At 35.7% G+C, this 22730-nt stretch overlaps 3 protein-coding genes across 4 annotated transcripts; 1 reads left to right on the forward strand and 2 right to left on the reverse strand.

The window, feature by feature from the left end:
• Positions 1–12280: 12280 nt before the first annotated feature.
• On the forward strand, positions 12281–14752 carry LOC111463826 (peroxidase N1-like). Its single transcript, XM_023107752.1, has 3 exons — positions 12281–12729; positions 12823–12985; positions 14195–14752. Exons 1-3 carry the CDS (start codon positions 12316–12318, stop codon positions 14608–14610), a joined length of 993 nt encoding a protein of 330 aa, XP_022963520.1. The 5' UTR covers positions 12281–12315; the 3' UTR covers positions 14611–14752.
• Positions 14753–16002: 1250 nt separating this feature from the next.
• Positions 16003–17744, reverse strand: LOC111464004 (peroxidase N1-like). 2 transcript variants are annotated; one of them, XM_023108050.1, is made up of 4 exons: positions 17275–17735; positions 17036–17201; positions 16135–16552; positions 16003–16074 (listed from the first exon to the last, which is right to left on the reverse strand). In XM_023108050.1, coding segments are annotated over exons 1-4 (999 nt in total). In that variant the 5' UTR covers positions 17689–17735; the 3' UTR covers positions 16003–16073. The 2 variants fall into 2 exon arrangements, with proteins under 2 accessions (XP_022963818.1, XP_022963819.1); XM_023108051.1 differs by having other exon boundaries at positions 16012–16552; positions 17275–17744.
• Positions 17745–20328: 2584 nt separating this feature from the next.
• On the reverse strand, positions 20329–21818 carry LOC111463993 (cationic peroxidase 2-like). Its single transcript, XM_023108034.1, has 3 exons — positions 21401–21818; positions 20925–21084; positions 20329–20850 (listed from the first exon to the last, which is right to left on the reverse strand). Exons 1-3 carry the CDS (start codon positions 21800–21802, stop codon positions 20423–20425), a joined length of 990 nt encoding a protein of 329 aa, XP_022963802.1. The 5' UTR covers positions 21803–21818; the 3' UTR covers positions 20329–20422.
• Between the last annotated feature and the right edge of the window lie 912 nt (positions 21819–22730).

The raw sequence follows: 22730 nt of genomic DNA on the forward strand, positions 1-22730 counted from the left end.
GAAACATCCATTTAAAATAATTAATAAAATGATGTCATGGACTTAAATGTTCGCAATAAAATCCTAAAGCAAAACAACGAGAAATAAATAACTTGAAATTGAAATAAAAACAAAGAAAAGAATAAAACAATGCCCTAATCTAATCGGTTGGTGAGGAACCAGAGTAGAGAAGGTAACACCTTAGCAAGCGTTAAGGAGATCATCTAAAACCATTAGAGCACCAAATAGATATTCACCATTATTACACTATCTATTGTTAACCGATGAAACAGAACCTGGGTCTTTTGATGAGGCTCTATAGGTGGAGGATTCAACGAACAAGTCATGCTTGATGATATGAGTTCACTTAAAAACAATAACATGTGGGTGTTGACTGAGCTACCTATAGGAAAGAAAATTTTGTTGAACAAGTGGGTGTCGGTATCAAGATTGAACTAGATGACAAAAACAAGATTAAAGATATTCACAGAGAAAATGCATTGATTATGCTAAAATATTTTCTCATATTGTAATTAACTACTATCTTACGTTTGTCGAGTATTGTTGCATTGGAGAATTTGTACCTAGAGCAAATGTAAGTAAAGACAATATTTTTACATGGAGATCTAGATGAGGAGATCGATATGCACTTTGCTATGATAATGCCAAAGTAATGTTGCAAGGTTTTGTTGATGTTGATCTTAGTGGATATGTAGACTCTAGCAAGAGCACATATATGGATATATCTACACGGTAGATGGAATAGCAGTGAGTTGGATGTCGAGGCTTCAGAACTGTGTTGCTCTTTTATCTATTAAGGCTGGGTATGTGACAATAGGTCAAGCTTGAAAGGAGCGGATATAGATGACAGACTATATGGAAGAATTAAGCAAAATTAAACATGGCCAATGAAGATCTATTGAGAAAGAAGTTTTTGGTTGACTGAATCAGTCTTAAAAGTAGGAGAATTGTTAGGTAATAGAGCCGACTACTTATTTATAGCTTACTTAATGGTTATACATATTGAATAACTATACATGACAAATAACATTGATAGTAAATAGTCATATATAGTAAACCGACATGTATAATAAATGGTTCGGTATAGTAATAAACTCTACTCGACAAAGGTCCTTTTGTAGGCTCATCTTCTTTAGGTATGCAATTAGCTAATTTTATGATAAAATCATAAATATGTTGGGAGCAATCCCGTGCCTAAACTAATTAAGATATATATATCAATCAATCATAACAAAGTCTTCTTTACTAGAGGTTAGTTGGCGATCCTCTAGTAGTCTCATCATATTAACTTGATAACATGAAGAGTGTAACGACCCATGCCCAGAAGTAGGATCAAGATTCAGCATCTGATGGTCACGACATTCCTTTGCATTTCCTGTGACATGGTCACATTACCTATTCCTTACTAACACGAGTCATTAAAGCATGCTTTATTTTCACTCACATGCATTCGAAGACCACCAAACATAGAATTTCTCCAAGTAAAGCATGCACACTTAGCCATAAAGTTCCTATAGTTGAGCCATTGAGAAGAAAGGTGCTACGGGAGCGACCACGTGCCTGAACAAACTAAGATATGTAAGTGGGTTAGTCGTAATAGAGGGGAGTAACCTTGTGTTTGAACCAACTATGATACATCTATGAGCCAATAATAATAGATTCTTCACTACTAGAGGCTAGTTGGTGACCCTCTAGCAGCCCCATCATATTAACCAGTTAATATGAAGAGGCATATAAATAATCATAAATATAGTATGCACAGAATAATATTTGGTACTATGGATAGTTAGCGTTCATACTTAATCCCTACAATTGAAAATCGAGTATGTTATAGCAACTCATTCATAATTAACATATAGGTCACGGCTATAGAAAATTCAACAGTAGGCTACTTACCTCATTAAAACTTCAAGAAACATAAGAATTATGTGTTCCTTTCTTTATAGTTCATGAAAATTCTAGTCAAGCTCTATCAAAATGGACCGATCAAATCAATTCAACTAGTTCAATTGTTACCAACACGCCTAACAAAAAGTTGAGAAAGAGGAGGTCCACGAAATCAATGATGGTGGCCCTTCTCCTAAGGTGAAGTTGGCAATGCAGCTTTTAAATTCGTACCACAAACTGTAATGATTTTTGCTCAAGATACAGTAATGTTGTGACAAACATTTCGAGGGAGCCCTAAAAAGAAAGAGAGAAAGATCGATCAAAAAAGAAATAGAGGAGAAAATAGAGATACAATAACAAAGAGCTCGAAATCAATCTTGAAACTCTCAGGAAATCTTCGGAACTAGAGAATCATCTAAAAAATGTTATATATGTTTTATATCAATTGAACTATACTCATGTTGACTAACAGAAAATTAGATGCTTTTCAATCTAATAAACTTTCGTCATTTCAAAATGCAAGAGATTAAATTAACAAATTATTAATAAACAATGATAAAACCTCATTATCAAACACAATCTAAGTTTATTAAATGTCTCATCAATGGGGCCAAGACATGATAATAACACAAATAAAAAACAGACCATAAAGCCCTAAAAAAATGAAAAAAAAAGCTGTCTTCATTTATAAAAACACCCAATCATTATGATGCCCATATACAACATCAACTTTGTTGCTCTTTTTTTATCATTAAAAAGTCATTTTTTAAAATTCAAAATCATGAAATAAAGCATATTTGATTTTGATTCCATACTCTTTTTAATATATTTATTTAATTTAGGTGATAGAGAGAGGCATGGTGATAGTCATTATTGTTATTGATTGACCTCCTCAATTCCCTCCTTTATTTTCTCCTCAAATTGGAACCATTCATTATTAACGTTTCAAAATATCACCAACATTTTTTTAAATGTTGTCGGGTAGTTTTTTTGGTTAGTTTGATCAAAGTTTCATATCGGATCATGAGTTTATAATCAAATAATACTATCTTCATTGGTAGGAAGCGTTTTGGAGAAGCCCAAAGTAAAGTCATGAGAACTTATACTCAAAGTGGACAATATCATACCATTGTGGAGAGTCGTGTTCATCTAACAGTATACGAGTACGCCCAATAGTGTATATTTATGCTAGCACTCACAAGGCATATCACACACATGACATGTGCAAGGTCACTGGGTACGACCAGACTATAGTAGAGCCACCTTCTTTTGCCTAGGTTGAACTATTATGACCAATTGATACTAGTTTAATGTTTCTTTAAAATTTAATTTTACTTGAGAAGTTCCACATACATCATCCTACATTACGTCCCTTTACTCCAGCACAGAACACGTTCACACACAACTAATTACCTGTTCGTTCTTCGAATTCTTGTTTAGTCAAAAATAATTTATTTCAATTCTATTTATGATTGAATTCTTTTTGCTTTCCTAAATTTTCTATATATTCAAAAATAAAAAGTTGACAATATAATCATGAAGTTACATTTCATATACTAATGATGAGAATAACATTTAAATTTATAAATTAAAAAAAATATATATATATATATATATATCTATATATATATATATATATATATATATATATATATATATAAAGTACCTTTTAAAAGTCCATATAATGATATAATATTACTTTTAAATAAAATTGAAAAAGAAGTTGACTAACAGCTACGACCTTGATGGTCCAGCTAGTTAAGGCCCGACATAGGTGTAATTTACTAGTTTGTCCTTTAATTTCTAATAAAATATAAAAAATGATTTTTTATTATTATTGTTAAAAGGTTGGGCCGGGTCGGTATAGTTGGAGTGTTTGTAGTTGAGTTGGATTGGGTCGGATGGAGTTAACATTTTCTAGACCAAATTTAATGGTTCTCCTTACAAATTTTTTCAATCAAAACAACTACTCTCTTATCGATAAACAATATGTAATAGCTCAAGCCCACCGCTCTACTCTCTTATCTATAAACAATATGTAATAGCTTAAGCCCACCGCTAACAGATATTGTATGTTTTGACCCGTTACGTATCAGTGTCAGCCTCACAATTTTCTAACGCATATGTTAGGGAGAGGTCTCCACGCCCTTAAAAGAAATGTTTTATTCTCATCTCTAATTAATGTGGGATCAGTATGAGAGCCAGATATCAAATGGTGTGCCAGCGAGGACGCTAAGCCCTTAAGGGATGTGAATTATGAGATCCCACGTCGGTTGGAGAGAAGAACGAAACATTTCTTACAAAGGCGTGGAAACCTCTTCCTAATAGATGTGTTTTAAAATCGTGAGACTGATAACGATAAGTAACAGGCGAAAGCAGATAATATATACTAGCGGTAAACTTGAATATTACAAAATCATTGTTTGAAATTCTTGAGTTGTTTGATAATGCAAAGATTGAAGTATAATTGTTGGTTCTTGTGAGGTTAAAATGGTTATTTTTATGCCTACATTATAGCGTCTCACCTCTTTGGTCAGCTCAACGTCACACCACCCTCTTTGACGTTACTTACTACTCCAAATGTATGCATTTCTTTATCGAACACTTTAGTTAACTCATAGAGTCGGAAATATCTAAGTCAATTGAGTCTAGTATTCTCGTACACATGCCTTACTAATATGAGGCTAAAGCTCTCTCGAATTCTACTATGAATTCTGTCAACCTCAAATATGATAGAAGTTTTGGATTTAGAGGCAACCAGATAAATAATTCTTGGCCAACTTAATGTCATCTTGGGTTAATGAATGATTGATGGGAACTTCTCTTATTGCAAACAACAAGAATGTGTTGCAACTCTTTATGGATATTCATCATCTCAGCTACAAGAAAAGAAACCACATCTTGAGGAGTTGGTTTAGCTTGAGAGTATGGTAAGTGGTCATGGGCAACTATTAAGAACATGAAGGATCAAATTAGTCGGATGAGAATGTTGTTGGTTTTGACCATCGATCGAGTATACCAAAATTAATAACCAAAGTAAAATGTAGTCTTCCTTTTCTTAAATATCTTATTCTCAGGTATCTTGAAACGAACTGTTCTTAATATTTGATAGATTAGCATGTTAATTTTACTGTTACTTTCTTGATGGGTTATTCACGTTATAATCAAATAACTAGTTCTTGACTATTAAGAGAAGACTACTTTTTTAACTTTTTATTCTCCATTTGACTCACGTTTATAGTCTCTTTCTCGTGTCGTGGTATTGTTAAGAAACTAACCTTGTTTTAGATGGAGTAAAAATGTTATTTTATGGTAAATTAATGTATAGTCGTGCGCTAGAAAGTGTTCTATGAGATTCCACATCGGTTGTGGAGGAGAACGAAACATTCTTTATAAGGGTGTGAAAGCCTCTCCGTAGCATACTCGTCTTAAAAACTATGAGGGGAAGTCTGGAAAGGAAATCTCAGAGAGGACAATATATATACTAGTAGTTGGCTTAAGCTATTACAAATGGTATTAGAGCTAGACACCGGACGATGTGCCAGCGATGAGGCTGAGCCCCGAAAGGAGGTGGACACGAGGCGGTGTGCCAGCAAGGACGAAACATTCTTTATAAGGGTGTGAAAACCTCTCCCTCGCATACGCATTTTAAAAACCTTAAGGGGAAGTCGGAAAGGAAAAGTCATGTTGGGCCCTGAAAGGGGGTGAGATCCCACATCAGTTGGGGAGGAGAATGAAACATTCTTTATAAGGAGGGTGTGGGCCCCGAAAGGGGGCTGGATTGTGAGATCCCACATGGATCGGGGAGGAGAATGAAACATCTTTATAAGAAGGGTGTGAAAATCTCTCCCTAGCAGACGCATTTTAAAAACTTTAAGGGAAAGCCTGAAAGGAAAAGTCACGCTGGACCCCGAAAGGAGGTGGATTGTGAGATCCCACATCAGTTGGGGAGGAGAATGAAACATTCTTTATAAGGGTGTGAAAACCTCTCCCTAGCATACGCATTTTAAAAACCTTAGGGGAAGCTCGAAAGGAAAAGTCCAAAGAGAACAATATCTGCGAGTAGTGGACTTGGACTATTACATGTTCGAAACGAATTTAATGTATAGTCGTGGACTAGAAGGTGTTCGAAACGAGTTTGGATGTTGATAGGGCTAAGATTTCAGTAGTTGAACAACTTCTAGGATTGAACATAACAATCTTAGTTTATCTTGGCTTTCTGATTTTTTCAATTTTCTTGAATAATACGAGACGATCTTTTATTATTCGTTTAGACTAATTAATACGAAGGTGTGTTCTCTCTAAGATGTGACAAAAGTTCCTCTCCTTGTGGCAAGGTAATGCTCATGCTCTCGAGCTTTTGTTGATCTACTCTTATTAATATACTATAAACCTTGTGGGATTCTCGTTCGATCAATCACCATTCTTTTATAATTCTTAGCCTCTACCTAGGTTGAGATCGATTTCCCATTCATGGCTTTCATTTCAAAAAATTCTGCCACAACTTGTCAAACACCCACGGTAAGGGTTTGGATCCCCTCCTTCATTTACGTTGATTTCCACCACTTCCCCTCTATAATGACCTAAGTCCTAGATCAAAATTCGGATTGGCATCTGATAGCCACGACATTCCCTTACGACATGGTCATGTTACCTACTTAGATCAGTATGCCATTAAAGGGTGAACGATAAAATTATTTAAGTTGACTTAATTTTTCTAATTATTAAATATTATAGAAATACATGATTAATAAAAAGAAATAATTTAATTCAAAACATTAAATAATTATAAATAAATAAATAAATAAAACTTAGAACATGCACTAAATTAGCCTAAAACTTTTGGAATTAGATAAGAAAGAGTTAGAAAATATAATACTTTTAGTTTGTAGTAGTTCAGTCAAACTCAACCTACCCTACTTTTAAAGTGTCTTTTGGTAATTTTCCACCACTCTTTTCATGAATTCAAGAGTAAACTCAATCATTTCGGACACATGATCAAACCATTATAAATATTGAAATTTTATAAAGAACACATCACACCTCTTTCCTCACAATACGTTGAGAATTGAAAAATAAAAATGGAAAGATAAAGATTAAAAGTAAATAATAAAAATGATAACGTGAGTAAAGGAAATTTTTTTAATATTTATTTTATTTTTTAATATAATGATATAATAATAATATAATATAAAAATAAAAAAAAATAATGTGAGTAAATGGAAAATTTCAAATTTTCAAAATATATTTTTAAAAAAAATTATAATAATAATATATTTCAAACTTTTCAAAATTCATTACTTAGTCTTCACTACTATACCACCAGCTAACGCTGTTTTAATTCACATACATTTTCAATAAATAATTCAATATAGAATTGTTCTAAAAAAATACAGTTAATCGATTAACTTTGGTAGTTGAGCCATTTTAAGTCTTTTTTAGCCTCATGTCTCTCGATCGTCATCATTCGAATGTGACCCTAATTCATTTATGTTCTCCTCCTTTGTTTTGAACGAGGGTTGAACTATTTTTTAACTCGGGAACCTTTTCCGATATTCCCTGAGCTACTGAACCTGAACCTGAACTCCGAAACCTTCACCTGAACAAAAACATGAGAGTCAATGAAATCCTTCACTTGTTTATTCTTCTGCTTTTTCGGAAGTAAGGAAAGACAATCTTCTTCGTGATGTTAGTCACTGTCTGATTTGCATATGGGTCCATATGGGTCAAAGTAAAGACTAATGAGCGAGTTTCAATTTGATTCCAATAGTTTTAAACTTTTCAATTTTATCCTAAAAAATGAAAATAAAATAAAAATAATTAATTAAAAAAGAAAAGAGTAAACTAAAAGAAGTAAATTTATAATTTAATTTAAATATAAAGTAGGGCTCGGGCGATATATTATCTTGAACCGCCCATGGTCGGTGGAAAAAATAAAAGAGCATTTAAACAAAATAAAGCAGCAAATTAATAATTATTTTTACTTTGTTTTATTCAGCTTCCAGAAGCCATAATTAGGTATTTTTGGATTTATTATTTAATTAATTAATTAATTATTGTGTGTGTATTTTCAGTAGTTGATATGCTCCACTAGGCTTACTTGATGTTGATATTTTGCAAAATTTTCAAAGTTGTAAAGCTTTGGTGGAAGAATATTCACATGCATTATGAGTTAAGAGACAAAGATTACAAAGCTTCCCTCGAGATTTTTAAAACGTGTCTATTAGGGAGAGGTTTCCACACCCTTATAAAGGGTATTTCGTTCTCCTCCCCAACTGACATGGGATCTCACAATCTACCCCCTTCGGGACTCAATGTCATGCTGACACTCGTTCTCTTCTCCAATCGATGTGGGACCTCTCAATCCACCCGCCTTTGGGGCTAGCGTTCTTGTTGGCACACCGCCTCTTGTCCACCCCCTTTGGAACTCAGCCTCCTTGCTGGAACATTGTTTAGTGTTTGGATTTGATATCATTTGTAATGGTCCAAGCCCATCGCTAATAGATATTGTTCTCTTTGAACTTTCCCTTTCGGGCTTCCCCTTAAAGTTTTTAAAACACGTCTGCTAGGGAGTGGTTTTCACACCCTTATAAACAGTATTTCGTTCTCCTCCACAATCGAGAGAGGTTTCCACTTCATTCTTCTCCCCAACTAATGTGGGATTTTACAATCCACCCCCTTCACGACTCAGTGTGCACTTGTTCCCTTCTCCAATTGATGTGGGACCCCCCCCCCCTTTAAGACCAGCGCTCTTGCTGGCATACCGCCTCATGTCGACTCCCTTTGAAGCTTAGCCTCCTTGCTGGAACATCGTACGGTGTCTGGGTTTGATATCATTTGTAATGGCTCAAGCCCACCGCTAACAGATATTGTTCTCTTTGAACTTTCCCTTTCGGGCTTCCCCTCAAGGTTTTTAAACCGCGTCTGCTAGGGAGAGGTTTTCACACCCTTAAAAATGATATTTCGTTCTCTTCCCCAACTGATGTGGGATCTTACAATCCACCCCCTTCGAGACTTAGTGTCTTGCTGGCACTCGTTCCCTTCTCCAATCGATGTGGGACCCCCTAATCCACCCCCCTTTAGGGCCAACATTCTAGCTAGCACACCGTCTCGTGTCGACCCCCTTCGAGACTCAACCTCCTTGCTGGAACATCGTTCCGTGTCTGGATCTGATATCATTTGTAACGGTCCAAGCTTATCGTTAACAAACATTGTCCTCTTTGAACTTTCCCTTTTGAACTTTCCATCAAAGTTTTTAAAACGCGTGTTATAGGGAGAAGTTTTCACACTTTTATAAAAAGTATTTTAAATGTCAATTAGGAACTCAAAGAAATCACGGTAAAAACATTTTCAAGAAAGATATTTGAATAAATATTTAAGGGATAATTCAATGTTTTTTTAATAATTTTATAAATGTTCGTTAAGTAATTATTTAGTTTTTAAAAATTATATTTATAAACACTATTTTTCTTCGTTTTATTTATTTATTTAATTTTATGGATTCTTAAAAATAAAATAAACTTTTTTTAATTTTATTTTCTTAACATGGATTTTAATCTACTTTGGTATAACAATAATTTTATAAATTAAATATTAAAATTAAAAAAAACAAAAACAAAATCGTGAGTAAATTGCTTTTTAATATTCAAAGGAAACGATTGTCCAAATAGCAAAACGACAAAAGGCGGCTTTGACTCTTTTACCCATCAAAGAAAAATAAGAATTAAAATATATTTTTAATAAGAAAAATATATATAATTTATTTTTAATAATTCGTTTACTAAAGTCAACACTAAATGAAGTCAACAAAAGCGATTGGATTTTGGAATCTTTTAACTATTGCTAAATTTTGAAAATGCATTCACATTATCATATTTATTTTTAAATATAAATTATCATCAGTGATTTATCCTAATTTACCATCGTCTACAAGAAACTGAAAGAAACGAAGAAAGAACGAAAGCGAGGAAAAAAACAGATGTAGAAATATAAACCACTTCCGAAACGAAGGGGACTAAACAGGAACAAGACGGATCTATCGAAAAAAATACTTCTCCTTCACTTTTTTCGAAAGAAAAGGATGATCGAGATAAAATCGATGAAACAGAAGAGATCAAAGTGAATGGAAAGGAAAACAATGAATTCCACTTTAAAACGACACACTATCAAAAGATAAAGAAAACCCGTTTATAAAATTTCTTATTCTATCGATGGAAATAAATAAATAAAACAAAATAAATTAATAAACCTTAACTTTTATGACTTTTAAACTGACAATAAATATTTTATTCGGTATGGTATGTTTGGAATAATATAATGTTAAAGAAAAAGACGTGAGAATAAAAAAAAATTAATTAAGAAAGACATATTTATGTACCAAATATAGGCTCGACTTTATAGTTTTGAGTTATACAAACTTAACCTCGAGCCAAACACGTATTATATATATATATAATTATTTTCTTCTCGTTCATAATTTCGAAGTTTTTTTTTTAAATCAATAATATTTGAAAAACTAAATTAATAAAAATACTCTTGAACTCCGAACTTTGTCAAGTTCCTGTACTTTCAAAAGTTTTAATAATACCCTTAAATTTTCAAAAAAGTCTAAACAATATTCATATCGCTAGTTTTGAATGGAAACCGTTAATACTTTGTTTTAAAAATACCTTAAGCTTTGAAAAGTGTTTTAAAAATACAAACTTTTAAAATTTTATTAATACCCTTTTCAAATTTGTAAAAAAAAAAAAAAACAAAAAACAAAAAACAAAATATTGATTTAAAAGAATTATTGAAATTTTAGAGGCAAAAGTATATTTATTTTATTAATTTAGCCTCAAAAAAATAGTGCAACTTTAATTATATTATCTTTTGTATCAATTAAATTTTTGAACGTGGAAACCTCGTTGAATAATTTTTCGTAATAATTAGAGAATATGATAATCGTTATATAAAATAAACCCTCGTTACCTAACTATGGATGAAGTTCAATAAAGCATGGAAGGATCGCGAAAAAGACAATTTTAAATATCTCAAAAGGAAACCGAACTGACTCATCAACAACTAGGTAAAGTCAAAATTTCTTCTTTTCTTTCATGCCTTGTGCTCCAATCCAATCATATTTGTTCAGGGTGTGCTGTTTCGTCAAAATCAGGTTTAGGTCTGTCAAAGCTGATTTGTACTATAAAGGGATGCGAGTCTATAACATTGTTTCCTCAAATCGATTTCCAAATATTAACTATAATATGCTTGCCTCATAAAATTATTAGATGCAAATTTAAAAAGACGTATCTCGTAATGTCCTAATAATCGAATAATAAAAAACCATCCGTGATATCGTAGTAGTTTCATCAAATAATTTCTCCATTACCGACCCTGTGAGATCCCATATCAATTGGAGAGGGAAACGAGTGCCAGTGAGGACGTTGGGTCCTGATGTGACAGCCCAGATCCACCGCTAGCAGATATTGTACTCTTTGCATCCTTGCTGGCACTCTTTCCTTCCTCCAATCGATGTGAGACCGCCACCAAATCCACCCCCCTTCGAAGCCCAACGTCCTTACTGGCACACCGCCTCATGTCTACCCCCTTCAAGAAACAGCGAGAAAACTGACACATCGTCTGGTATTTGGATCTGATACCATTTGTAACAGCCCAGATCAACCGCTAGCAGATATTGTCCTCTTTGGGCTTTCCCTTTCGAGCTTCCCTCAGGGCCTTAAAACGAGTCTGATAGGGGAAGGTTTCCACACTCTAATAAAATAGTGTTTTGTTCTCCTCCCTAACCAATGTGGGACATCATCACACCTGAAGGGATAGATTGTGAGATCCCACATCAGTTGGAGACGGGAACGAAGCATTCTTTATAGACACGTTTCAAAAATCTAGAGGAAAAGTCTAAGAAAAAACAACATCTACTAGCGGTGAGGTTAGGATATTACAGATCCAATCATGCTATTATCGTTTTGTTTTGTTTAAACCAAACCCTAAAAGAGCTCAAATGTTTGTGGATAGCCACCCAACACTTCTTCCTTAGCTGGATTCCACAAGAAATTGAGGAGATAATATGATTTTAAGTGATGATTTTGGGTACTAAACAAGAAAACCATTAACCATGATGTGGAAATCCGACATGTCGTTTGTCACTTTCCCAACACAATGGCTGATTCAGTCTTCGTGTTGAAAAAATTGGTTACTTCCCAGTTATGTGTCTGTCCCACGCGGAATTATAATAATCCATTTCTTTGACTAATCCAACAATCCCTCAAAACGACAACGTTGCATCGCTGTAGCCCATCACCCTCTCAAGCCGGCTTTGCTTACTCCACTTTTGACTCTTCAATCTCCCATCACTCTATAAAAACCTTCTCATTTCCATGCAAACTTCATCACAAACAAACCTCTCATTCTCTTCTCTTCTCTTATCCAATGGCGAAATCGGGTTATAGTCCAATGCTCGTTCTCGCTATCTCGATAGCGGTGGTGCTACTCACCTTCACGACCCCGGTCGTGCATGGCCAAGGCACTCGCTTAGGTTTCTACTCCAACTCTTGCCCTCAAGCCGAGTCCATCGTTGCATCTACCGTTCGATCTCATTTCCAATCCGATCCATCGATCGCACCTGGGTTGTTGAGAATGCACTTCCATGATTGCTTTGTTCGAGGTTGTGATGCCTCTGTACTCCTAGCTGGATCCAATAGCGAGAGGACTTCACCTCCGAACCTTTCGTTAAAAGGGTTTGAGGTGATTGACGATGCCAAGACGCAGCTTGAAGCTGCTTGTCCTGGTGTTGTATCTTGTGCCGATATTCTTGCGCTTGCGGCTCGTGACTCGGTGGTTATGGTAGGACCCATGTATCTGATTTTGATAATGATTGGTTTGCATGCATGTGTGGGTGAGGTCATTTTGATGATAACTTTATTTGGTTGGATGTAGACAAGTGGATTGCGTTGGGGTGTGCCCACAGGACGAAGGGATGGCACGGTTTCAGTGGCTTCAGAAGCTAACGATTTACCTGGATTTACTGACTCCATTGATGTTCAAAAGAAGAAATTCAGCGATAAGGGTCTCAACACTCAAGATCTTGTTACTCTCGTGGGTAAGACCATATACATATCTCTTTGTTATTGCATTAAACAAGCTAAGTTTAATCCCTAAAACTCGAGTGGGTTTGACCAATATAAGTATATAAAAATCATAAATGTATCCGTCTAAGCCCACCACGAGTAGATATTGTCTTCTTTGAACTGTGTTTTTTAGGCTTTTACGTCGGTTAGGGAGAGGTTTTCACACCCTTATAAAAAAAAATGTTTCTTTTCGATTCTATCAAAGTTTTTAAAACGTGGGTTTCCACACCCTTATAAAGAATGTTTGCTTTCGGGCTCAAGGTTTTTAAAACGCGTCTGTTACGGAGATGTTTTCACACCCTTATAAAAAATGTTTCATTTCGAGGATCAAGGTTTTTAAAACACGTCTGCTAGGGAGAGGTTCCCACACCCTTATAAGAAAATGTTTCCTTTCGAGGATCAAGGTTTTTAAAACGAGTATGTTAGGAGGAGGTTTCCACACCCATATAAAGAATATTTCGTTCTCTTCTCAATCTGTGTGCGATCTCACAATCCACCACCTTTTAGGGCTCATAGGGAAAGGTCACCTTTTAGGGCGATCTCACAATCCACCACCTTTTAGGGCTCATAGGGAAAGGTCACCTTTTAGGGCTCATAAGGAAAGGTTTCCACCCCTTTTAAAGAATGTTTTATTTTTCTCCCAAATGACGTGGGATCTCATAATCCACCCCCTTTCAGGGCCCAACGTCCTCGTTGGCACTCGTTTCTCTTCTAAAATCGATGTGGGACCCCCAAATCCACCTCATGTCCACCGCCTTCGAGGCTCAACTTCTTCGTTGGCACATCGCTCGGTATCTGACTCTGGTACCATTTGTAACAACCCAAGCCCACCGTTAGCAAATATTGTCATCTTCCAACTTTTCCTTCCAGACTTCCCCTCAAGGTTTTTAAAACGTGTCTACTAAGATAGGTTTCCACATCCTTGTAAACAATGTTTCATTCTCCTCCACAACCAATGTGGGATCTCACAATAAACTCGATTAAACACACAAAATTTAAAAATTCAAAAACCTATAAAAGTCAACAAAATTTCAAAAGATTAAACTTGTAATACAAGTAAGACAATTTTTCCTTTATATTTTAACATCTTGATTGCTCATGAGCTGGAATGATCTCAAAACATTGCAATTCTTCATCACAAACATTACTCAAAACAATAACAAAACCCTTATTTGGAGCAGGTGGACACACCATTGGCACCACACAATGCCAGTTTTTCAGCTACAGGCTCTTCAACTTCACTTCAAATGGTCCAGATTCAAGCATCGACCCAGCATTCGTGAGCCAATTGCAAGCCCTTTGCCCACAGAACGGCGACGGCAGCCGCAGGGTTGGGTTGGACAATGGCAGCCCCAACAGGTTCGACACATCCTTCTTCTCAAACTTAAGGAATGGACGTGGGATCTTGGAGTCCGATCAAAAGCTATGGACCGATGCCTCCACTCGCACTTTTGTGCAACGCTTTCTGGGTTTGAGAGGGCTGTTGGGTTTGACCTTCAACGCTGAGTTTGGGAAATCCATGGTTAAGATGGGTAATATTGAAGTTAAAACTGGTACTCAGGGAGAGATTCGTAAAGTTTGTTCTGTAGTTAACTAAACAAAACTGGTTTTTCTACTTTAATTTCTCGTGTTTTCTACGTTGCATAATTGCAATGAAAGGGATAATGTATACGTCCGATTAATAGTGGAAAAGTTGTTGAATATGATTCAGGGTCGAAATATACATGAAACAAATAAAATAACATATAGAACTGGGGAGAGTTTTGTCTTACTGTTCAAATATACCGAAACAAATAATAGAAGCATACAGAACAAACTGAGGGGAGAGTTTTGTCTCACTGTCCAAATATACCGAAACAAATAAAAGAAGCATACAGAACAAACTGAGGGCAGAGTTTTGTCTCGCGGTCCAAATATACCGAAACAAATAAAAGAAGCATACAGAACAAATTGAGGGCAGAGTTTTGTCTCGCGGTCCAAATATACCGAAACAAATAAAACAAGTATATAGAAGTCTAAAAGAAGCCTACAGAACAAGCTGAGGGGAGAGTTTTGTCTCGCGGTCCAAATATACCGAAACAAATAAAAGAAGCATACAGAACAAGGCGAGGGGAGAGTTTTCTTAAAACAGAAGAAAAAAGACCTCCCCAGGGGAGAGTTTTCTTAAAACAGAAGAAAAAAGTCCTCCCCAACCAATGTGGGACATCACGATCCACCTCCTTTGGGGCCAGCGTCCTCGCTAGCACTAGTTTATTTCTCCAATTGATGTGGGACCCTCCCACCAAATTCACCTTCTTTGGGGCCAGCGTCCTTACTAGCACACCACCTCATGTCTACCCCCGGTCCCCCCAATCCACCCTCTTTGGGGCCCAGCGTCCTTATTGGCACACCGCCTCGTGTCTACCCCTTTCGGGGAACAGTGAGAAGGTTGGCACATCGTCCGGTGTCTGGCTCTAATACCATTCGTAACAATCCAGGCCCACCGCTAGCAGATATTGTCCTCTTTGCGCTCTCTTTCGAGCTTCCCCTCAAGGCTTTAAAATACGTCGGCTAGGGGAAGGTTCCCACACCCTTATAAAAGGTGTTTTGTTCTCCTTCCCGGCCAATGTGGGACATCACAGTCCACTTTTCATTTTTGTAGCATTTTATACCCATGATGAAATATAGAAAGCAAAAAAAGAGAAATTATTGGTGATGAAAAATTGGTAAATGCTCGATTATTAAACTATGTTGGCACAACCTTAGTATCCTCTCACCATTTAACCCATTGCAAAATATTATTAAATTATGTTATAATTACATTCTATGTCCTTAGTAAGTAGATTCTCCAACTATGATCACGTTACTCAGTCATATAGTCACGTTACCAATACGTTTCTTCTTAAGAGTGACGACTATTCAAATAAGAGTGATCTTAAAAAATATAATGACTAAAAAAAGCTTAAAAAATTAAAATTTACTGGCAAAATACTCGTTCAGTTTTAGCAGTTCAATCATAAAAACTTCACTACTTACCTTTATTCGACAAAAAAATAAAAAACCTTAATTTACAAATCTATACCAATAAATACCAAAAACAATGAAGACAACAAACCCAAAACACATATGGCATAAGAAACACTAGTTAACCATAGTGCAAATCTTCCGAATTTCACCTCGAGTTCCCGTCTTGACTCCAATGTTGCTCATCTTAACCATAGATTTCCCAAACTCGAGGTCGAAGTTCAAACCCAACGAACCTTTGAGCAAGAAACGTCGAACGAAAGCCCGAGTCGAGGGATCGTTCCACAGCTTCTGATCAGACTCCAAGACCCCACGCCCATTCCTCAAGTTTGAGAAGAAAGATGTGTCAAATTGGTTGGGAGTGCTTATGTCGAGTCCAATATTGGGTGAGCCTTCTCCATTTTTGGGGCAAAGTGTTCGTAGCTGATGAACAAAGGATGGGTTCATGGCTGGATCTGCACCATTCCTTGTGGTGCTGAAATTGTAGAGCCTATATTTGAAAACGCTACATGCGGTGGTTCCAATCGTATGTGCACCTACTTATTCACGGTTAATAATTAAAATCTCATAAATTTTAAATATCAAATATTTACAAGTCACGAAACATTACTAGCATTAGTTATAAACGTTAATTATTCTTAATTTTTTTGAAAAGTAAAATAGAGTTAGGTTATAACTTTATTTTCTTATGGGTTGAGTTGACCCGATAAAAATAAATAAAAAATCTCAAAACGAATCAAATTTTCGTTTTTCAAAATATTCAACCAAACCCATATCAAAAAAAAAAAAAAAAAATCTACCCAGAGTTCGGTAGTATGAGTTGGTCGAGTTTTTAGTCATATGAATACTTCTATATCACACCACAAACTCTTCTCGGGTTCGAATAAACTAGTAATTATTCTCGATTTTAAAATTTACAAACGCCATTTTGATTACCAAATAGATATTATATTAAAAATTTAAAAACGAAAAAAGTTTTTTATTAGTATAATCAACTTGTTTATAAGATTAATCCTTACCAACTAGAGTGACAAGATCTTGAATATTGAGACCTTTGCTCTTAAATAACTTCCTTTGAGTTTGAATGGTATCATTGACCTTAGGTAGAGCATTGTTAGCCTCCAAAGCCAACGAAACCCTTCCATCTCTACGTCCTGTCGGCACTCCCCAACTCACTCCTTTTGTCTACAATTACAAAGCCAAAAGCTAAGTTGTAATGCCAAAAAGTTGCACAAAATAACCTTACTATTGCCCTTACCAAAACCACCGAGTCACGAGCAGCTAGGGCAAGAATATCAGCACAAGAGACAACACCAGGACAAGCACGTTCGAGGCGAGATTTAGCATCGTTAATAACCTCAAACCCATTTAAAGAGAGGTTGGGCGGTGCTGCTCTCTCGGTTCTCGGACCGACAAGGAGCACAGAAGCATCACATCCTCGTACAAAGCAGTCGTGGAAGTGCATTCTCAATAACCCAGGAGCCACCGTTGGATCTAATTGAAAATGAGACTTCACAGTTGCTCTAACAATAGCCTCGACTTGTGGGCATGTCGTCGAGTAGAACCCGACATGCGTACCTCGGCTTGGAACTAGGGTTGCAGCCATCGAGCCAACCAACGACACGAAAGCAATTAAAACAAGAATTGGGATGAAATGAATTCGTTTCCCCATTAAGAATGACAATGAATGAGAAATGGGATAGTCGGGTTCTTTGGTTGATGAAGAAATCGAGTCGATACGAGTATTTATATAGGGAAAGAAGAGGAACCCAATGCATGAAAAGTACCCTACAACTTGGTACCTTTTGTCCTTTTTACTTAATTTAGGGTTATGGGGTACTTAAAAATTACTCAAGTGGCAAAGATAAGTAGGTAGCCAGGGGTTTAGCATCTGGGGAAGGTTTTAGCTTTTGGATTCTATTTGTTCTTCATGTTATTGACTTGTGTAATAGACTATAATATAACTTTTTATAACACCAAGTTGGATACAAACTTTTTAAAAAAAATAATTGTGTAAACATAGAATCTATGCAAAACAATGGGTAAGCCCCTAGAATTAACAAACTAATTGAGCGCGTTCTTCGATTCAGATTTTTCGACGATTTGAAATCAAAATGATTATGTGATGTTAAGAATGATGGTTCTGATACTATGTTAAGAACGATGACTCCCATACCATGTTTAGGGGTGTACATAGTCTGGGTTGGATCGGGTTGGGTCGGGTTGGGGGATTTTTTTGACCCAACCCAAAAGTTCGAGTTTGGTTGGATCGATAACCCAACCCAACCCAACCCGAAACTTTTCAAAACCCAACCCAACCCTCTATTTTCGGGTTGGGTCTGGGTTGGGTTGTAAGTTTTTTTTTAAGTTTTATTTATCCATAATTTATAATTATTTCGATATAATCTTAAATAAAATATATTAAAAGTTCACAGACAAACACAAATCAATCTATAGTTATTGGAAAAAAAAAACAAATTCAATAAAAAAACAACGAGTAAAAATGGTAACATATTAACATAGTTCAACATTATCATAAAATTAATGACAACTAAATACCGACATTTTTTTAGAATTGATTAAAGTAACATAAATATAAGTATAGATCATGAAATTAAATAAACAATAAAAATTATTAGTTATTAGTTTAAAGGTATTGTATATAACAAAAATAAAAAATATATAAATATATTTGGATTGAAATATTTTTAATGACGTCCTAAACTAGTAAAAAAGATAGATAATAAATGCATTATAATTTAGAGTATGCTTCAAAATTATTTATATATTAATATAAAAGAAATTAAACAAAATAATAAAATAATAAAAAGAAACATGTATATATAAAAGAAATTAAATAAAGAAATAAAAATAAACATGTATATATATAAAAGAAACTAAACAAAGAAATTAAAAATAATTTAAACAAAATAATAAAAAAAAATTATATCGCTTGAATATCTTTAGACTGGACTCAGTACCATTCTGGCAAGTCCATTAATACGAAAGGATTGTTAACATATTTTTATTTGGCTAGAGTCAACCTGGAGTTTTGCTCACGAACCTGAAACCGAATCGATTCAGTTTAGGTTCAGAAAAATGAACCCAACCCTACTCGAAATGCTAATCCAACCTGACCCAACCCTTATAGTTTGGGTTGGATTGGTTCGGATTGTTGAGTTATCGGGTTGAATGTATACCCGTAACCATGTTAAGAATAAAAGGCTCTGATACCATGTTAAGAATAAGAAGCTCTGATATCATGTTAAAAATGAGACTTTGATACCATGTTAAGAATAAGAAGCTTTGATATCATGTTAAGAATAAGAAGCTCTGATACCATACATACTCGCACGTGTGGGTCGTGTGTAGGAAAGTACTATACATACAATTTTGTCCGAACTGGAGGCCACCTCTATGATGATTTTAACTGTAGGTTCCTAGTCATTAGTTGTTGTGTTTGCATTTCCTGACCTCAATAGGAGGGTCACTTACTAAATATTTCTTAATATACTCAAGTCGTGTGTTACTTTTATTTGAGGTAAAGGCAAGACACCTGTACAGCTGACGACGGCATCACAAGTAGAGACCATGACACGTGCATAGGAGGGTGGTATTTTATTTTCTTAGATTTAGGTTAGTATATGGCATTTTTACTTTTAATGTTTTATTTGTTTTATTCGATATTTTCTTATGTTGTTTTAAAAATGCTTTTGAACATATAAGTCAATGACAGTGTTTTATGATGAAGTTTTAAATGGTTAGTACAAATCTAGAGTCGTTACAATTTTCGGGATTCTTCGACAATTTAATCTAAACATTTTGTGTTTCAACAAGATTGTTAGATCAAATCTCAATAGAAAGCAGCATCTTAAGGCCTAGCCATGATATTTTAAAAATAATAGGCTCCATCTATTGTACGGGATTGATTTCCTGATTCCAACAACGGGGTTAATGATTGAATATTTTAAGAAATACTCGAGCCACGTGCAACTCTTATTTTTCAAGTAAAAGTACGACACCTCTATACAAATGACACGTTGCAATGAAGGTCATGGAACTAGAGTTAGGATAATTGTGTTCATGTTTGTTTCATAGCCGTTAGGTTAGGTAAGGGCTTGTTTTATTTTATTTAAAATCACGTCATGTATATTCCGCCTCTCTATTTTATGACAACGTTATAATAAGGTATTTATTTTTAATGTTAAGTCCAAGAAACCTTTTATGAAATGTTTTAAAATAATGTTTTCGGTACACATTAGTCACACTATTCATGCAATGACGACCTTGTTTTTAAAAGAAAAGTCATGCATGAAACATAAAGGGATTAAGAACTTTATAACAAACTCCGACACAACGGATTAAACTGAAAAAAACACATAGAATATTAAAACCTTAAACACACATCAATTAACCTCGGAGCAAACCCTTCTGATTTCACCCTCAATGCCAGTTTTAACGTCAATGTTGCTCATTTTCACCATTGATTTCCCAAACTCAACTCTAAAGCTAGAACGTCCCCTTAGAATCCTCGAACCCAAGTAGTGTCGGACGGTCGGCCGAGTTGAGTCATCGTTCCACAGCTTTTGATCGGACTCTAATATCCCGCCCCCACGCCTCAAGTTTGAGTAGAACGATAGGTCGAACTTTTCGGGACTACCAATGTCAAGCTCGACTCGGTTCGAGCCATCTCCGTCTTCAGGGCAAAGTTCTCGTAGCCGACCGACAAGCGATGGGTTAATGGTTGGATCGGCGCCACTTTTGGTGGCGGTCGTGAAGTTGTAGAGTCTGTAACTGAAAAAACGACATGACGCCGTTCCGATCGTATGAGATCCTACACGCCGTTTGATAACGATTTAGTTTTTAGTTAAAAAAAAACAACAACAACAAAATCTTGTCATGTCTTACCTGCGAGAGTGACGAGGTCATGAGTGTCGAGACCCACTACCCTAAATTTCTCTTTTTGAACTTCAATGGAATCTGAAAAACTTGGCAAGTTCACTTCTGAAACCAATGAAATTCTGCCATCTCGTCGTCCGGTCGGAACTTCCCATCTTAATCCACCCGTCTATGTTTAAGAATGAATGAAATTGACACATATAACACTCGAAGTCAGACAACCCTAACTACACTATAAGAAATAATGGATACAGTAGTATACGAAAAACGCTATTGTAGACAAAAATACAAGAAATTCTAACTAGCTAATCTAAGTTAGATAAAAATACTCGAAGTTAGACAACCCTAACTAGCTAACCAAGTGAAGATTTGTTTATGAATATTCCTATATATTGCTCTAAAATTAAAATCTTGATATCTTTACTCTGAATAAGACTTTCGAAAAGGTACCAATAAAATAAGAAACTATATCCAATAATATCTACCAGAACAACGGAGTCACGAGCAGCAAGAGCAAGAATATCAGCACATGACACGACACCAGGGCAAGCATCTTCAAGCTGCGACTTGGCATCGTCAATGACCTCAAACCCTTTCAAAGTAAGGTTAGGCACAGCCGTCCTCTCGGAATCGGGACCATCAAGAAGCACAGAAGCATCACACCCTCGAACAAAACAGTCATGAGAGTGCATTCTCAATAACCCAGGAGCGATAGTGGGATCCTTCATGAAATGGGATTGGACAGTGGATCTAACGATGGATTCAGCATTCGGGCACTTGGCACGGTAGAACCCGAGCCGTGTGCCTTGACCGTGCACGGTCGAGGCAGCAAAGCCAAGCACCACCACCACCGTAGTTACAACCAAAATGAAACAAACTTTCGCCATTCAAACAATTATGGTTTATTTCTTTTGGTATATACAACTCTTAGTTGAATTGAGAAGTTATTTATAGAGAGGAAGACGAGAAATGGAGTAAGCAAAATTGGTTGGGCATCCATTGTGTTACAGCCAGGCAAAATTGTCTTTTTTAACGTTGTTCAGTCAAATAATGCATCATGCATTATTATTACGTGTGTCTCTAGTTTATATTTTGTTTTAGTTTTAAAGATAAACACATTCATTAATACATAAGGAGCCAAATTAATTCAAAACGTCATAGTTAAAAGAGTCGATCACTGAAACAATTTGGGTATTAGATGTGACTTAACATTTTACAAACTACGATGGATAACCTTTCTGACGTCGGTTTTAGAAAACCGACAAATTTTTTTTATTTTTACGTAAGAGTATGGGTTATTTGTTAAAATATCATCACTAGCGTCAAACACAATAATTATACGAGTCAATTGTCTATATTTTAGGAACAAATTATTAGTCTCTTCCATAAATATTGTCCACCGTACTAAGGTTTTCATCCCAAGAAATCTCAAGCAGTCTCAAATAAAGTGATTTTATTAGTATTCTACAAAGTGTCTTGCAATCTCTTCTCGATTGATGTTAATAAAGAGTGTGAATGTTTTCCATCAAGAGTTATGTTCAATACTTACAACCGTCACCAAATTGTTAATATAATTGCAATGGTAAACCGTGTTAGGAATAATGAAACTCCACGATGTGGACTCCTCTCCCAGCAATCCTCAACAATCCTCCTCTCGAACAAAGTACACCGTAGAGCCTCCCCTGATGCCTATGGAGCTCTCAAACAGCCTCCCTTAGACAAGGCTCGACTCTTTCTCTAGAGCTATCGAACAAAGTACACATTTTGTTCGACACTTGAGGATTCTATTGACACGGCTATGTTAGGGTTGGTTCT

This window comes from Cucurbita moschata, unplaced genomic scaffold, assembly GCF_002738365.1.
Source record: "Cucurbita moschata cultivar Rifu unplaced genomic scaffold, Cmos_1.0 Cmo_Scf00029, whole genome shotgun sequence".
Classification (NCBI taxonomy): Eukaryota; Viridiplantae; Streptophyta; class Magnoliopsida; order Cucurbitales; family Cucurbitaceae; genus Cucurbita; species Cucurbita moschata.

Coding starts and splice junctions, on each gene's coding strand:
- LOC111463993 (XM_023108034.1), bottom strand. CDS start 21,802: ATGGCGAAAGTTTGTTTCATTTTGGTTGTAACTACGGTGGTGGTGGTG. Junction 21,085..21,400: donor CTCGTGACTCCGTTGTTCTG/GTAGATATTATT, acceptor TCTTAAACATAG/ACGGGTGGATTAAGATGGGA. Junction 20,851..20,924: donor TGACCTCGTCACTCTCGCAG/GTAAGACATGAC, acceptor AACGGCGTGTAG/GATCTCATACGATCGGAACG.
- LOC111464004 (XM_023108050.1), bottom strand. CDS start 17,688: ATGGGGAAACGAATTCATTTCATCCCAATTCTTGTTTTAATTGCTTTC. Junction 17,202..17,274: donor CTCGTGACTCGGTGGTTTTG/GTAAGGGCAATA, acceptor TTGTAATTGTAG/ACAAAAGGAGTGAGTTGGGG. Junction 16,553..17,035: donor AGATCTTGTCACTCTAGTTG/GTAAGGATTAAT, acceptor GTGAATAAGTAG/GTGCACATACGATTGGAACC.
- LOC111463826 (XM_023107752.1), top strand. CDS start 12,316: ATGGCGAAATCGGGTTATAGTCCAATGCTCGTTCTCGCTATCTCGATA. Junction 12,730..12,822: donor CTCGTGACTCGGTGGTTATG/GTAGGACCCATG, acceptor GGTTGGATGTAG/ACAAGTGGATTGCGTTGGGG. Junction 12,986..14,194: donor AGATCTTGTTACTCTCGTGG/GTAAGACCATAT, acceptor TATTTGGAGCAG/GTGGACACACCATTGGCACC.